The following is a 16,319-nucleotide window of genomic DNA, read 5'->3' as shown; positions in this document are numbered from 1 at the left end:
ATTTCTAAAGGCTTTTCTCACAACTGTCATATGGTGATCCGTGTAGTAGCATACTACACTTACTATTTTGCCATAAAAAGATATAATAAGATAAAAATAGTACGAGTATAACGTTAGTGTGCAGTTTGTAATTAAAGCGCAGCTGTACGTGCAGGATGGATCCAGCAGGTGGCGGTAAAGAGACGCCTATCCTGTAAAACGCCGCGAAAAGCCGCCGAAAGAAGAAGCACACAGTCATATGATGAAGGTGGGGTTTGAATAATAAACAAGAGCTGTACGTAAATGTAGGCCAGCCTGCTGAAAACCGAGCAAAACACTACTTGAAACTAAAGGTAAATACCTCCCGGCTCATAGACTAAATATTTAACGTTAACTTATCTGTTATAAATGACAGCGCTGGGCATATTAATGCTGTTTAACAGGCTGTTACTGAGCGTTAGCTTTAGCATCAGCTGTCACGGGTGACAACTGAAGCAATCAAATGCTTTGTGGTTTATCCTTTGACGATTTGCTGCAAAAACGTCATTAGCTTTATCACATATTTAAGAAAAGACTTTGATGTGTATCTGTCGGTATGTCGTTGAGCACTGTCTGCAGGATGATTCATCATAAACCATGGTCAGCTATCTCCAATGTACAACCCATATCAAATGAAAGATGTGTTCTAGGATTGCATACTGTATTGACCCCTGATGTGTTCAGTCTAAATTGAGTTGTTTTGGTCAGGTTTGCCGGCATCATGAGTCCAGCTCAATGGGATCTTCCCCCAGAGCTGTGCTGCAGGCCCATGGCCTTTGTGGCTCTGACAGGACTGGATGTAGTTTACAATGCCATCCACAGAGCCATATGGGATGCCTTCTGTACCAACCGGCGGGCAGACCGAGTGCCCATCTCTTTCAAAGTTCTGGCGGGAGACCACGAGTATCCAAAGTGCAGAACCAAGGTGAGACAAAAGAGCTAAGAAACCTTCTAAAGATAATCAGACATGCTCCTTATGAAACATTATTTTAACTCTGGAGGGTAACGGGCTGTTGTGTGACTGTGTCAGTTTACTAACACGCTTTATTTTCTATGTTAAGAGAACATCATATGAGTGGTACATCCCTAAAGGTATATTGAAGACAGGCTGGATGAATAAACATCTCAACCTGGTTCCTGCACTGGTTGTGCTGTTTCATGAGCTGGACTGGGACGATCCACAGTGGAAAGAAAAGCAATCAGAATGTGCAACCAAAGTGGAAATTGTCAGGTATAGTTCTATGAAAAGGTCACAATGTTTGTGTAATAATATAAACTCCATAACTACGGGAAGGAGGAGGCGGGAACCGGTGGACAATCAAAACGAAACTTTAATAATTGCAAAATAAACACAAAACAGTGCATCAGCCCCTCACGGACGACTGATGCGCGCAAATAAAAAGCAAAACATAAACTAAAGCCCAGGCCTGGTCCTCTCTCGTCATTCACTGTCGTCGCTCCAGTTTTATATCCTTCCATCTCCTCCGTGGGCCTCGAAACGGTGGGTCGAACAGGTGTAGCTCATCTCCAATCACTCCACCGGCCTCGCTCCTCCCACTACCCTTGGCCCCGCCCCACTCATCACAGTTTGATTTGGTGTTATTATTAAATTATTAAAAACATGTTTTGGATAATTAAATGAAGCCGATATGAAATAAAAATAAATATTAGATGAAAGGCCTAAACTTAAAAAAAGTAAACTGAAATAAAAAATGAAAAGAAAATAGAAAAGAAAAATTAAAGACAAAAAATATTATTAAAACAAATAAATTACATTTTAGCACTGTAAAGCACATATAAAAGTTACTTAAACTAAAATTGAAAAAAATAAAATAAAAGCTAATTCAAATTATTAGTTAAAGCTATGATAGTTTGTTAATAATATATAAATATCACAGGAAGATAGAAATGCATTGGTTAATTTTGTGACAGAATCCAAAACTCCTAACTGAATAGATATTAGGACAAATCCGAAAAGGTATTTTTTGTTGTTGTTGTTGTTTTCTGCTCTGAGATATATTTATTTCTCACAGGACAAGTTTACAAGGAAGAAACACGAAGGTCGCTGTTGTTTTGATACAGAAGAAAACTCCTCTCCCACCAGGTATCACAAAACTGAAATCCCTGTTTCTGGAACTTCAGTATGGCTTGGGTAGATGTTGATGGGTGAAGATGTGGTTGTGTCTCAGGTGAAGATCTGGTGGCATCTGAGAGGGCTTCTGCTCTGTGTGGTGCCTGTGACCTTTCTGGGAAATCCCTGTTTGTCCTGCCCCATACTGACCACCTGGTGGGATACATCATTAGGTTAGAGTCTCTTGATGTAGAGAGTGTTCATTATGCCTGAATGACCAATCAGAGCTATCTTTGTATATGATAAAGTAAAAAATGACTTTTTCTGGGTTGCTAGAAGAGATCAGCTGTTGTTGTTTTTGTTATTGTTGTAGTGTTTTTTTTTAAACAAAATAATAATCAATAATGAATATTTGTATATTTTAGTATCCAATAACAAATATGCAGAACTAATATTTATTTAATATTTACTTAGTGTTTGCTTTTATTTATCAACGTGGATGTAAGCTGTTTTCTGTGAATGTGTGAGACTTCTGATTAATTTACTGGGATAGCTAAATAACTAGAAGAATAACAAGCTTCTGTAAACCGTAAAACTATTTGCACTACAAAGCAATGTATTTATAAATACCATAATAATTGAAAATAAAATGTTTAGAAATATTTAAGTTTGGGATTTCAAGCAGCATAACAGACTGATTTTGTACAACTAAAACAACTTGAAGCAGATGACACCAGAACCTCACACGTTCAAGTTTTTTTTTTTTTTATGTGAAAAATAAGGTTGATGCTGCTGACTTGCATCTTCACACCTTTCAGTTTTGTATTTGTATGCCTGCAGGTTGGAAAATGCATTCTACGAACATGCACAGACCTACTACTATAATGAGATCAGGAGAGTGAAATCTCACAAGGAGTTCCTCAATAAAACTACACACCAGGTAACCAGGAGCCCAAATGCATTTCTAAAAACCTGGATTCCTTCAAAATGACCTTTTAATCTTTGTGCAAGCATGTGAAGTTCCTGACACTCAAAACAAGGCATTACAATGACTGTGAAAAGCAAGAAATGTAAAGAAATCAATTTAGGAACGCAGTTCTCAGCATCTTTTGAATGCATAGCCTACTTGAAGAACTTGGCTTGCACTTGCATGATTATAAATAAGTAATTAGCAACTTATTGTTTTATTGTGGTTCTTTGTTTATTAGTCATCTGTTAAATGGGAAAAATTCTAGCTTGCACCATAATAACATTTGAGTGCTTTGAATTCTAGTTGCTCTTTGTCAGACACCAGTTTAAAATGGGCTTCTTCAGTGAACTAAAGCAGGACACTCAGAACGCCCTCAAGTAAGTGCTGTTAACAGGAATTGTGACATTGCTATTTTGAATTTATTTGTAAGAACTAACACACATTTCATGTGCTGCCTTACAGATATTACAGGACTGCTTATAGCCTCGTTCAAGAACTCCGAGCTCATGAAACCAACATGCTTGAAATCAAAACCATGGCTGGATTCATCAACTACAAGGTGAACTAGATTTTTAGATGTTTTCTAAAGAACGTGTAAATGGCGCTTCCATATTGTTTTGAGCAGTATTATTTAAGTATATTGTTTATCATTATAATATTTTTTTATGGATTTAGTCTTAGTTAATAGTAACCCTAGTTTTTGAAACACTGCCAGTATGAGGTGTCATCTAAACAGCTGTAAACACAACACAGGAAACTGGCCTGAGATCATTTCCTGTTCTCATTATCTTTTAAATAGCACTGTCATGTTCAGTTGCATTTTCATTGTTCAGAGTGTTGATCTCTTAATCGGGTGTCTGATGTTGGTCTTCTCTCGCAGATCTGCAGACTGTGCTTTCAGCATAACACACCGCTGGATGCCATCGCTCAGTTCCGCAAACACATCGACCTGTGCAAGAAGAAGATCGGTAGCGCTGAGCTGGCGTTTGAACACACCGCATGGATGTCCAAACAGTAAGATTCAGCCCTGCAAAATATATTTATTTCATGTTCTGGGACAAAAGATGATTTTAAAACCGTTTAATTCCAGATTTAAAAAATGTTTGTGTTTCAGTCATACTTTGACAAAGTGATTAGTAATGTTGTTGTTGTTGTTGTTCTCATATTGATGCCATGTTTTTCCGGTTAGCTGATGTCCTGCCCATTATTTTTCATAAAATGTGATGCATTATTATTATTATTGTTATTAGCAACTTTAACCATATACTTACGTTTAAAAAGAGTGAGATACCGTATCTCTGGATCAAAACAGTGTAGAGTCAAGGGAGTGGGCTATTTTCACTCAGAATGGAAATGTAATAAATGTAAATATCACACTGGCAACTACGTAGCCAAGCCCTAGCAAGCATTTAAAACCAGCCGTATCTCGGCTTACTCTGCAGTCGCCTGCTTCCTATGGCAAGCACCACTCACATTTTCTTCACATACATGAAGAAAATGTACGTGTTGAGTAATAACTATAATGGTCTAAAATGTAACAGACATTATTAAGGTATAACAAGGTAAGAAAAACAAAACCAGAAAACCAAGTGTCTCATTGCGTAACGTTTTCTGTGCATGTTGCTCAACAAACCTAATACTTATCTTACACATAGAGAAACAAGGAAAGTTTAGAATATTATATACATTTTTGTCTGTAGGTTTCAGTCGTTTGGTGATCTGTTCGATGAGGCCATTAAACTGGGCCTCACCGCTATTCAGACGCAGAACCCAGGGTTCTACTATCAACAGGCTGCTTACTATGCGCAGGAGCGCAAGCAGCAAGCCGGGCAGCTCTGTAGCCATGAGGTACTGTTACCCACAGTGCAATGCATCTTTAATGTTATCTGCATTTATTTTAGTTTGTGTTGCAAAATCTCCCGTTGTTCTTGTTCTAGCCAGGTGTGGGTTACCCTTCAGCAGACCCATTAGAGACAACCTCTGGAGCTCTAGACTTTTATGGACAGAGAGCTTGGAGACAGGGACATCAGAGTGAGTAATATTCAATATGTGCCCATACGAGAAAAGTAATGTTGCATATTACATTATATTATACTGCAAAAATGTACTGATAAGATTTTTTCCTAAGTCAATATCAATTCAATATCCTTTTCTTTTTGCGAAGTATAATTTTTGAAATGTTATGAAATGTTTTTTTTTTGTCATTTTCAAATTGTTATGGTCGAATTACATAAAACCAAAAACAGTAGTGAGATTAAAAATACAGTAAAATGGCATGAGTTGTTATTATCATGTATACATATAAAGCTTGTGATTTACAGACCTGCCCAGGTGTTATGAAGTCTTATTTTTGATTCAGTGACCTTTAACCCTCAGGCATAGATCCTCCTGATTCTGAGAAGGAGAAACAAGGCATCCTTGCTCTTCAAGTTAAAGAGAGAGACGTGCTTCATTCGGTGGGACTTTAAATATCTTGCATGTTATTGCATTATACGTTATAAGTTTGGGTTTCATTTGTGAAATTGAAATTAAGTGTCTTGTTTAAGGACCAGAAAAAACAAACAACAGATTTTCTCTCCTAATGCTTGTATGCATGTGTTTGTGATGTCAGGAGCTGACCATTGCTCTCCTCAGTAACGCTGTCGCCCAGTTTAAGAAGTACAAGTGTCCACGAATGAAGAGCCATCTCAGTTAGTCCAAAATCATGCACATTCATCAGCCAGATTTTCAATTTTTGTTTAATTTCATAATAAATCAATACAATTTTTGCTCTCTCTTTTTTCTGTCTCCCACTGCAGTGGTTCAGATGGGAGAGGAATATTATCATGCAAAAGACTACACCAAAGCATTAAAGTGAGTTAACTTCAGTATACTGTACGTTTGACCTATTTAAATTGAGCTCTGCTTGTGTCAATGGCTCGCAGCAGGATTTTCTAAAATAAGTTTGTAACTGTTTAGTACATAAAACTGTACATAAAACTGTCTCCCCAGACTGTTGGATTATGTGATGTGTGACTATCGTACGGAGCGCTGGTGGTCTCTGCTGACGTCTATCCTTTGCACGGCTTTGAAGTGCTCCTACCTCATGGGTCAAGTGAAAGACTACATCACCTACTCAATGGAGCTCGTGGGCAGAGGTTCGTGAACACCATGTACTGCCTCTCAGCTTCACTTCAATTAAAAGTTTCGACGTTAACAGGTGTATATTTGTGTGTTTAGCCTCAATCCTCCCTGAAGAGCAGAAGTCCAGGATTGAGAAGAATCTAATTAAAGTGCTCATGGTATGCATGGAGTGATACAGCTGAAAGGAATCCTATTTATGTGTTTCATACTTAACATTCTGGAAGTTCTGCTGTAGATTGAGATGTAGTGTTTATAAAGTTGACCTTTTCTTTTGTGATTGTCAGAATGAAGTCCCAGAGCCTGAACCGGACTGTGACCTGGCCTCTGTGAAGACGGCTCAGTCTCTGTGGAGTGACCGCATCTCTCTGGCTGGCAATAATGAGTTCACCATTGAGGTCCAGGACTATGTGCCCTTTGGTGAGGACTCAAAGAATATTCACTTTCCAGCCTTGGGCTGATCAATCATAATCATCGATTTGAGACTTGCATAACTGCATTCCTATCCATAATCCCTACATTTAAAGATATGGTTTTCCCAAAAAAAATTTCAACTAAAAATGAACTTATCCTCACGTTGTTCAATTTATTTTATTTTTTTCATTTAATATAAAGGCAAACGTTTAAAACAAGTTTGACATCATTGATGGTTCTTTTGACTGAATGGGATTTAATTCTGTTTGTTGTTTTGTCTTAGTCTAAAGGATCTGATAAAGAACTAGACTAGGAGCAATAATTGAATCAGCAGTAAGATAATAGTGCAGTAGTGGATGCATCTTTGTATATGTTTTGAAAGATGTCATATATATGAATGAAAGCATATATATATACATATATATATTAGGGCTGTCAAAAATAGCGCGTTAACGGCGTTAATTAGTTGTTTGTCGTTAATTACGTCAAATGTTTTAACGCATTTCACGCATGTGCAGTGTGACAAATTATTCAGGTCAGGAAAGTCTCGTTGATCTCTGAATTCTCAAGATAGTAAATAACGGAGAAAACACAGAAGAAGCTTAAGGTTTTACCCCAGTTACTCTCAAATACATTCAAGCCAAGCTCGATAAACAGAGACGACTTTGGTAGTTGATACGCTGGAGCTTCTTCCTGTTATAGCGTCCTGTGTTTCACAATGCGCATGCGCAGAACGCCTACATGCAATGCAGCGAAAATTACAGCTGTTTGGAAAAGCATGTGCATTTTTACTTGGTTTTACTGGCACTTGAAGCCTTCAGAACGTGAAAATATCGATCCGTATTGTGGCAGAGCAAATGAACACCTCCCAAAAACAAGAGTGCCCAGAGTGCTGCTTATGTGATTGTGGCGCATGTTTGTGTTTCTGAGTTCATTCTTTCGAGTTTCTCTATGCATAATTTCATAGATATGTGGCTATATTTAACCACTGGTTCACCTAAAACTCTTACACTATCTGTAGTTAAATGGCATGGTTTGATATAGTGCTCAGGTAAATTTGATCTAAGTAAATGTTAAACTTTTGAAATTCAGAAAAAAAGAACCACATATAGATGAATCAATACATGAAAATTATGTATCTGTGTCCTGTTATTTATCTTTTGGTATGCATTTCAGAAAAAAATGGTTAGGATTCAGATGTAATTGCAAATAGTGATTAATCCTGATTAATCCACTGAAAATTCTGATTAATTTGATTAAAAATGTTAATCATTTGACAGCCCTAATATATATATGTATGTTTATTTTCATGTCCTCCTCTCAGTTCAGTGCAAAGCCAAGTTCCTGTACCCTAGTTTCCACATAGATGAGCCTGTCCAGCTGCATGTCTATGTGAGAGCTGACTGCCCACATCCTCTGCGGTTCTCAAAACTGTGTATCAGCCTCAGCAACCAGGTACAGCACACCTAACACACACACACACACACACCTCTATGACATTTGGCTATGTTCTTGATGACTGTGTTTGAATTGCAGGAGTATAACCAGTACTGTTTGCTGGAGGACGCCTCTAAAGAGAAGGATATTCTAGAACCCTCTACCCAGGAGAACATGTGTCTCGTCCCCGGCAAAACCCGCAAATACTGCTTCAAATTTGTAGCTAAAACGGAAGATGTTGGAAAGAAGATTGAGGTGAAATATATATTTTTTCATTCATTTCATGTCAACCAATTCAGTGTTTTCGCAACCACTCACATTGTATGTTTTGTTTCATTTTTGTCTGTATTTATCTTTCAGATCACGAGTGTGGGGCTCATGTTAGGCAGAGAGACGGGCCGCTACGTCTATCTGAGCTGGAGGGGGGGCTGGGGGGATGCTGCCTCTTCCCATGATACTTTGCAGGCATCCCGCTCCTTTAAGAGGAGGACACGCCTCCCAGAACAGCAGCTGGATTGGGATGCAGTTACTATACAGTCAAGCACCATGTAAGTAAAAAAAAAAAATAAAAATGTGTATATATATATATATATATATATATATATATATATATATATATATATATATATATATATATATATATATATATATATATATATATATATATTAAAAATCAATAAAAAAAATTATTTCCCTGTCAGTACAGAAATACCGTATTTTCCAGACTATAAGTCACACTTTTTTTCATAGTTTGGCTGGTCCTGCGACTTATAGTCAGGTGCGACTTATTTATCTAAATTAATTTGACATGAACCAGGAGAAATTAACTAATAGAAAACATTACCGTCTACTGTAGACAGTGAGGTTTTCTCTTGGTTCTTGGGTCTAATAAATGCAACTTATAGTCCGGAAAATATGGTATTTAGTCGACTTGAAATCAATATAGACCCTGTTTAATTTCTTAATACATATTCCTAGAAGCACTCCCTTTTGGATTTTGAAATTATAAAATACATAAAACCGCAATGTGTTCCTTCCCATTATGGTTTTTAGGATCATCTCCAGAGTGCCCAAAATATCTGTACAGCTGACTCATGAGCCTCCAGCACTGACCAATGAGATGTACTGTATGATTGTTACCATCCAGTCGGAGGAGGACACCGTGGCAAAAGACATCAAACTTACTGCAGGCCTCAAACCAGGTACAGTACTTACCAGTCCATCCAGGATTTTGCAATCACTGAATTTATCACAAAATCAAGCAAACTCTTTCGCAAAAGATTGCAAATTTTTGTAATTGCCACAAATTTTCCACATAGAAGCTTCTCGTGATGTCATCACGATGTGCATTCAGTCAAAAAAAGGCATTGCGTTCTCATCAGGACCGATGTAAAAGAGATTTGGATAAACAAACCGAAAGCGGAACGAATCTACGCTACTAGTTCGGGCTGCATTTAACGAGATCCGTTTGAGCCGGAGCCGCAACACCGTTATACACAGCGCTGGGAAATACAGTGAAGAAAGCAGTCCAATTCCCCACAGAATCAATAAAATCTCTGTGAAATCTTGTGAGAAACAATCCAATTCAGCAAAGAATTCTGTTAAACCTGATATCAGAACAAACACCACTGATGTGGAAACCAGGAAAAACATTGTTCAATAAACACAAATCTCCACCATTAACCATGGATTAAACTGCAGGGACAACTTGTGGCAGAAATGGTCTAATGTTTTTGAGTGATTTTAAATGCGTCACTCAACTTTTCCCAGCACTTCAATGATTTAAGTATTACCGAATTTGAAAGTAATTTTTAATGTGACAATATTTGTTCATCCTTAATATGTTTCCCCCATGTATAAAACGAAAAGTTTCAGAATGTAGGAAAGGAAACACTTATTGAAAAATAAAAAAGATATTAAATGACCGCTAGTAGATGGCTGGAGAGAAGTACAGTACTTATAGGTCATTTCCACACCCTAATATAGCCTATATATTTTTGTATTAATTTATATTTAGAACATTATGAATGACTGTAATAAAAGTACATTTTATCAAATGTTATATATTTATTACATGTGTAAGACGTCTGCTAAAGATCTGGGAATCATCTGCTGTGTACCTTGATAAACGTCTGTGGTATATTTTCACTGCAAAACAATAAACAATTAAGCAAATTTTGAGAAAAGCCGCAGCAAATATAAAAAAAGTCATTTTGATTTCAAAAATCACAAAAATAAAAATAAAAATCGTGAAATACTGGAGGGACTGCTCACTGTGTTGTCTGGAACAAAAATCTCACTTTGTTTTAGAAGGTGGTTTTTACATTTTAGTGAAACTAAAATAAAGGAAAGTCTGATTGCTTACAAATGTAATAGCATGCCTCTCAAAACACATGATTTGAGGTATCATCCATACCCACATCACATCCCTAACTAACAGTAACTCAAATGTTAATAACCCGGACCAGTATATTTAGTAAACTATGCAGAAATACTAAGTGGCTTGAGTGCGAGTCCTATCATTCAAAAGTTTGGGGTTGGTCTTTTATGCTCAACAGGGCTGCGATCATTTGATAAAAGTAATAATGTGATATATTGTTTCAATTTAAAATCTCGATTTTCTTTTTCATGTCATGAATTTTCAGCATCATTACTCCAGTCTTCAGAGTCACAGGATCTTTCAGAAATCATTCTAATACGCTGAGTGGCTGCTTAAGAAACATTTCTATTCTTATCCATGTTGAACACTTGTGCTACACAATATTATTGTGTAAACCACACTACACGTATCAATGTAATGTGTTCTTGCTAAATAAAAGTATTTTTTTTTAAAAATCTTACCAACCGTAAACTTCTGAACGTTAATTAATTTTGTGAGTTTATTGTATATTTCTATTGTTTCAATTAGGTCAGGATGCCAATCTCACACAGTCCACCCAAATCACACTAAACGGCTCTGAGGTGTGTGATGATTCTCACCCTGCCCTGCTTCCTGACATTCCCCTCGGAGATCTGCAACCTGGACAGAAGGTACTCCACCTTTTCAGATTCAGTTGATGTAAAAGTGATTGTCAGCTGATCTTGACTTCAGTAAAATGTTGTGTACATGTTTTCTTGTGTGCCAGATTGTGAAGCCCCTGTATATCCACTGCGTGAGCACTGGATCCAGAGTATTACTGTTTCACGTGGCCTATTCTGTGAGTGCCACGGTCGAGGGCAAGGACATCGCTTGCAAGTGTCACAAAGTATGCAGAATCCTAACACCTCGTCATCAAAACCCATACAAATGTCCTTAAACATGTTTATAATCATTATATGATTCTTCACCTGCAGGATGAAACCTTTACATTAGAAACGGTCGTTCCTTTTGAAGTGGCTATGAAGTTTGTGTCCAGTAAGGTAAGAGCTGCCCTCCCTGTACACTTGAGTGATACATTAGTAGGGCTGGGTATCGAGTTTGATACTTTTTTAGGCACCGACCGAATTGCCTCGATACCATCAAGTATCAAAAAATGTCTTGTTGTTCGGTACCAAAACTCAATACCTTAGGGGTTAATCTCATCAACGTCAGTGAGCCAGTAAGTGTGCAGCATGCGTGATGTGCCTAAATCAGTGTTTGGCTTTGTACAGTTGGATATATATGTCAAACATTATCTGCATATGCATATCATCGCAAAATGTCAAATATAAAATCACCCAGCTCTAATCTGCTAAATGCAACTGTGTGCTTTTAGATATGCTTGAAGATTTTATGGTTGTATATTGTACTGTGTGTGTCAGTTTGAGCATTTGGAGCGTGTGTATGTGGACATCCCGTTCTTGCTGATGATGGATATTTTGAGTGCGTCTCCGTGGCCGATCGAGCTGGTGAACAGTGAAGTGCAGTTGGCCTCCAGTATGACTGCCATCGATCAGCCCCAGAGTCAAGTAGAAGGAGGTGGGACAACTTTACTTCTGGCATTTCAGCAAATATTTAGGGCCTGATTTTGATTCATTTCTGTTGTTTGTCCAGTCACACTGCAGACCAGCGAATGTGCTAGTGAGTGTTTCCTGCTCAAATGCCCTCCTGTTCAGAACGGCACCAGCACTGTGGCCTCTGGACACTACTTCATCTCCTGGAAGAGGTGACGGCACTCGTCACATTCTCACTTTTACCCTATATATATGATCCAAGTGATGACTTTCCTTTCCTCATGCTATTATCTTAAGAGATATTTTCATAAAGAATGGGAAAGTGTGTAAATTCTGAATTTGCTTAAATAAATGCTCTGTAACAAATTATGAAAGCGCACAGTTTTTCATTTCCTGTATAACCTTTTTCTTAATCCAGAAAGTCAGCCTTTGCTGAGACATCGGTTGTGAGAACGGTCGTTATTCTGCCACATGTGATGGTGGAGAATATTCCACTCTATGTCCATGCAGGTAAATCTGTTTCTAGTCAAATCAGTAACATAGATTGAATCATCTGAGACAGTCTTTTGTGCTTTATCTGTTTTATTCACTGCATTTTAGTTGCCGTCTTGCAATTCATTCTGTCCGTCCTTTCTTTAGGCCCGTTCACACCAAGAATGATAATGATAAATACAACTAAAGAGAATAATGCAGTTCACACCACAACTATAAACATATAGAGGAATGACGTTGGGATCACTTTCAGAAAAATGTTTTTCTGCTTCTTAACTATAAAACGCTGACAGCTACACAGAATTGATTACAATTTGAAGGGCTTTGCTTCACAAAGTCATTGTGGAGAAGCTCTACACCGCAAACAGTGTAACATAAAACAAAAAATGACCTCAGGTCGTCCTCTGTTGCAGTGAAAAAGACTAGGTGTTGTTTTTATTCCACTACATTGACTAAGGTAGCTGAATTCACTGTTAGATCAGATGGATTACACTAGCTGGTTTCACTGTTTAGATCAGGGATCACCAAACTCGGCCCTGGAGAGTTTAGCTCCAACTTGCCTGGAGTTTGTTCATGTGTTTGTTGATTAGAGTTGGAGCTAAACTCTGAAACGTAGCATGCTGAGGACATCTGCTGTTTAAAGCTGTGTAAATGCCTCAAGAACAGTAAAAGCTGAAAATGAGACTCCAACAAAGTATGAATAAAATTCATCTTCAAAAGTAAATCCTCTAAGTGGAGTGACCGATTCTCTCAACTCCTCTCGTCTCATATACCCAAAAGCATCTGTAAGCTTAGAATAAACATTGTTCAGTGAGGATGCACCAACTGCGTTACCATGATAGTTACAGTTGTTGTTGTTATTGCTCTTGGAGTGATCAGGTCTTTACTCTCTCTTGTTCTAGAGCTGCCATCGTTTGGTCGTGTGCGCGAGTCTTTACCTGTCCGGTACCATCTGGAGAATCGAACCGGGCTGGTTCAGGATGTCGAGATCGGCGTGGAGCCCAGCGATGCATTTATGTTCAGTGGACTCAAACAGGTCAGTGCAGAAGGTGCTTCATTTCTTTGACATAAATGTTATTTGATGAATACTAAACTAAATGAATATCTGAATGTATATTCTAGAGCTTTTGGGTGTGTTTTTATTTCAATAATAAATCAACTTTTAATGTATTTTAATACAAACTAATGGAAAAGCACATCCAGAGGAAATTCACTCACACTTACTGTAGTCTAAGGGCGTCTGAAAGCTGTACAGTGAGTGAAGCTAAATCTTTTTAGAAGAGTAACCCAACAAGATCAAGGAAAATAAAAATGTGGTTGTTCCTCTTTATACACACTGATTATCAACAAATCCACAACCCCTGAAAAATGTCTGCCACTCGTTCACTCACGAGATCGTCTGTGAGCAGGTGCGAATGAGGATTTTGCCCGGTGCGGAACAGGAGATGTTGTATAATTTCTATCCTCTGATGGCGGGATATCAAGTCCTCCCTCAGCTCAACATCAACCTGCTGCGCTTTCCAAACATCTCCAGTCAACTGCTACGTCGCTTCCTGCCTTCACGCATCTTCGTCAAGGTAATTTGTTTTAGACATGCCATCATATGAATCTTGATGTAAGATAATGTTGTGTACCAATCAGAATTGAGCTAAGCATCCTGTATGTGTGACCAGTTCTATTCAAGGTCGAACTAAAAGCCATTTTGTGTGAGAATGTTTCAAGTGTCATGTCTATTCTGATTCCTCAGCCTCAGGGCAGAAATGGAGACACGTCCATCGAAGCAGCGTGAGGAAGAGAGGAACACATCTCCCAACTCGGAAGCGTTGTCATGGTTACCGCTGCAGGATGAAGGCTGAGCATTCCTTGGAGAACACGTTTACATCTTAATGATTTGAACTTGCGAATTAAATATTAGGGATTTCTATTAATCATTTGTTGTCTAGATTGTTGCTTGTTAAGGCTAAAATGATGCTTGCAAGAGGTTTGGATTTTAAATAACAGATTTCATCTACAGCGCTCGGATTCTCTAAAATGTTTAGGAAAATGACCTTGTAACTAAAACTGCATAACTGCTAAATGTTAGAAATCATTAAACTGACATAGCACTAGCTGCTGAATAAACTCTTTAGCTTCATTGTCATGAAGCTGTTGGTTGTTGTGGCTTTTGTCTCTAAAGAGATGCTCTGTGATTGGCCAAAAATGTAGAGCATTTCACCATTTGCACACACTGTACAAGGTTTTTACTTTTCAATTGTTTTAAATGTGTGGATACAAAATACTGTGGATATTAAGAAAGCGTCATCGAGAAACATAAGAAAAATACTAAGTGTGAGCTCCAGGATGTTTGACTTATGGAGGTAAGAGGAAAGTTGATCCTGAACAGAATCCAGAGCACTTCTCAGCTGGTTTCAGATAAAGCTTAGTTCAAAGTTGACGGGTTCACCAGACACAATAAAGGTTTGTGCAGTTGCTTCTTTTCTCCCGTATTATAGAATTTAATTTTGAGGAGAAGTTTTTTCTTGGAAACAAACCAGGCTACGTGCTACTTGGTTTTTCAGTCATCTAACACTCGTTGGCTTCCATTTAACATATTACCTTACAATGATGTGTACGTGTATGAGAGTTTGTTTGACAGGAGGAGGAAATGACTGCCTGAAACATTGTCAGTGCAAGAAAGCCCAGATTGCTTGCAGTCTGTCTAAATCTGTTAAATTATGGTTATAAGATTCACTAGAGCTTTATTGGCATGGAAAATGATGAACATCACCAGAGAATTAATAATATACATTGACAATGTGTCTGTTAGCAGGGCCTCAAATGTTTACGATTTTGGGGATTAGATTTCTGTTTGGGTGAATGTCACAAATCCTGTTAAGCTGTCAACGCCATTTTTTTTTTTTTTTTTAAATAATATTTTAAGCAACTCTTGCCTCCAAATTCTTCTTAGCATAATGGAGAAAAAAACTAAACTAAGGCACATTACTAAAATATAGAATATATATAAATAGATAATTCTAACTATATATATACATATATATATAAAATCATAGTAATCAGATAAATTATGACCTGGACATTTTTTTTTTTTTTTTACACAATTTTATTTGTTTAAAAAAATACTTTTTTATAAACAGATATACACAGAACGTTTGTTTGATTGTGGATTGAGTTAATGGGAGACCGTTGTGGAGTCAGCAGGCAAGTTTAATATCCTTTGGCAGGTGAGCAACATGTTCACCATCTTCATACTAAAGCATTAAATTACACACCACCTGTGGCTATTATGAAACAAGAGAAGCAAATAGCACAGCAGAGACATGTTTACATGTCTGAGCCTGATTAAAACAGAACAAACCCTTTAAAATGTCATCCCTAACTCTTCTTGCTGTATCAGATATCGTGTGGTAGTAACAGTGATTCTCTCCAGTCTGGATGCTAAAATTGCATTGAAAATTTTGTCAGGATGTCTGGAATTTTTTTCTTATCCAATTTGCTGCAATAGAGTAATTTGTGATGGTGAGTGGGAAGTTGCAACCTCAGATAAATAATGTTGCTGTAACAGTTAAGTTAAAAGCTTTGGAAGTGAAATTTCCCTTAAATCGGAGTTAATGTAGGCTATAAAGGATTTCAATTAACTGTTCTACTTTTGTGTAGGTCAAACTACAGAGCCAGGTAGCTACAGCTTGTCCGATTCGAGTACGCAAGTTTTGGGACATACTATCTATCACCTTCAATTGCGTTTTTATCTCTGTCACTGTTAATTGGCCTGTCAGTCACTGTTTTCATCCTAAATGAAATAAAATATCCGCCATGTTTGTAGTTCTTTATGCTTTTAAATTGGTGTTTGTAGTTCTGAACTGATGTCTGAACCGTCTGAACCGAGTC

At 37.7% G+C, this 16,319-nt stretch overlaps 1 protein-coding gene across 1 annotated transcript; it reads left to right on the top strand.

The window, feature by feature from the left end:
- The first annotated feature begins 189 nt into the window (after window positions 1-189).
- trappc11 (trafficking protein particle complex subunit 11) lies at window positions 190-14,578 on the top strand. The gene is made up of 30 exons (XM_052615429.1): window positions 190-332; window positions 727-943; window positions 1,080-1,249; window positions 2,052-2,122; window positions 2,208-2,322; window positions 2,930-3,029; window positions 3,363-3,436; window positions 3,522-3,618; window positions 3,940-4,073; window positions 4,760-4,907; window positions 4,997-5,090; window positions 5,436-5,515; window positions 5,671-5,749; window positions 5,858-5,912; window positions 6,051-6,196; window positions 6,279-6,340; window positions 6,467-6,599; window positions 7,918-8,048; window positions 8,130-8,285; window positions 8,391-8,578; window positions 9,084-9,232; window positions 10,939-11,060; window positions 11,156-11,275; window positions 11,364-11,429; window positions 11,811-11,967; window positions 12,043-12,154; window positions 12,361-12,452; window positions 13,337-13,470; window positions 13,844-14,011; window positions 14,182-14,578. The coding sequence occupies exons 2-30, from the start codon at window positions 740-742 to the stop codon at window positions 14,221-14,223; spliced, it is 3,399 nt and encodes a 1,132-aa protein (XP_052471389.1). The 5' UTR covers window positions 190-332; window positions 727-739; the 3' UTR covers window positions 14,224-14,578.
- The last annotated feature ends 1,741 nt before the right edge of the window (window positions 14,579-16,319 follow it).

This window comes from Carassius gibelio, chromosome A14 (genome assembly GCF_023724105.1).
Source record: "Carassius gibelio isolate Cgi1373 ecotype wild population from Czech Republic chromosome A14, carGib1.2-hapl.c, whole genome shotgun sequence".
Taxonomy (NCBI): Eukaryota; Metazoa; Chordata; class Actinopteri; order Cypriniformes; family Cyprinidae; genus Carassius; species Carassius gibelio.
The sequence above is the reverse complement of the archived record's forward strand: the minus strand, read 5'-3'. Positions and strand labels throughout refer to the sequence as shown.

Bases quoted from the DNA above. Each gene is read 5' to 3' on its own strand.
- trappc11 (XM_052615429.1), top strand. From the start codon at position 740: ATGAGTCCAGCTCAATGGGATCTTCCCCCAGAGCTGTGCTGCAGGCCC. The intron at 5,913-6,050 runs GTGAGTTAACTT...CTGTCTCCCCAG, and splicing joins GACTACACCAAAGCATTAAA to ACTGTTGGATTATGTGATGT. The intron at 14,012-14,181 runs GTAATTTGTTTT...CTGATTCCTCAG, and splicing joins CTTCACGCATCTTCGTCAAG to CCTCAGGGCAGAAATGGAGA.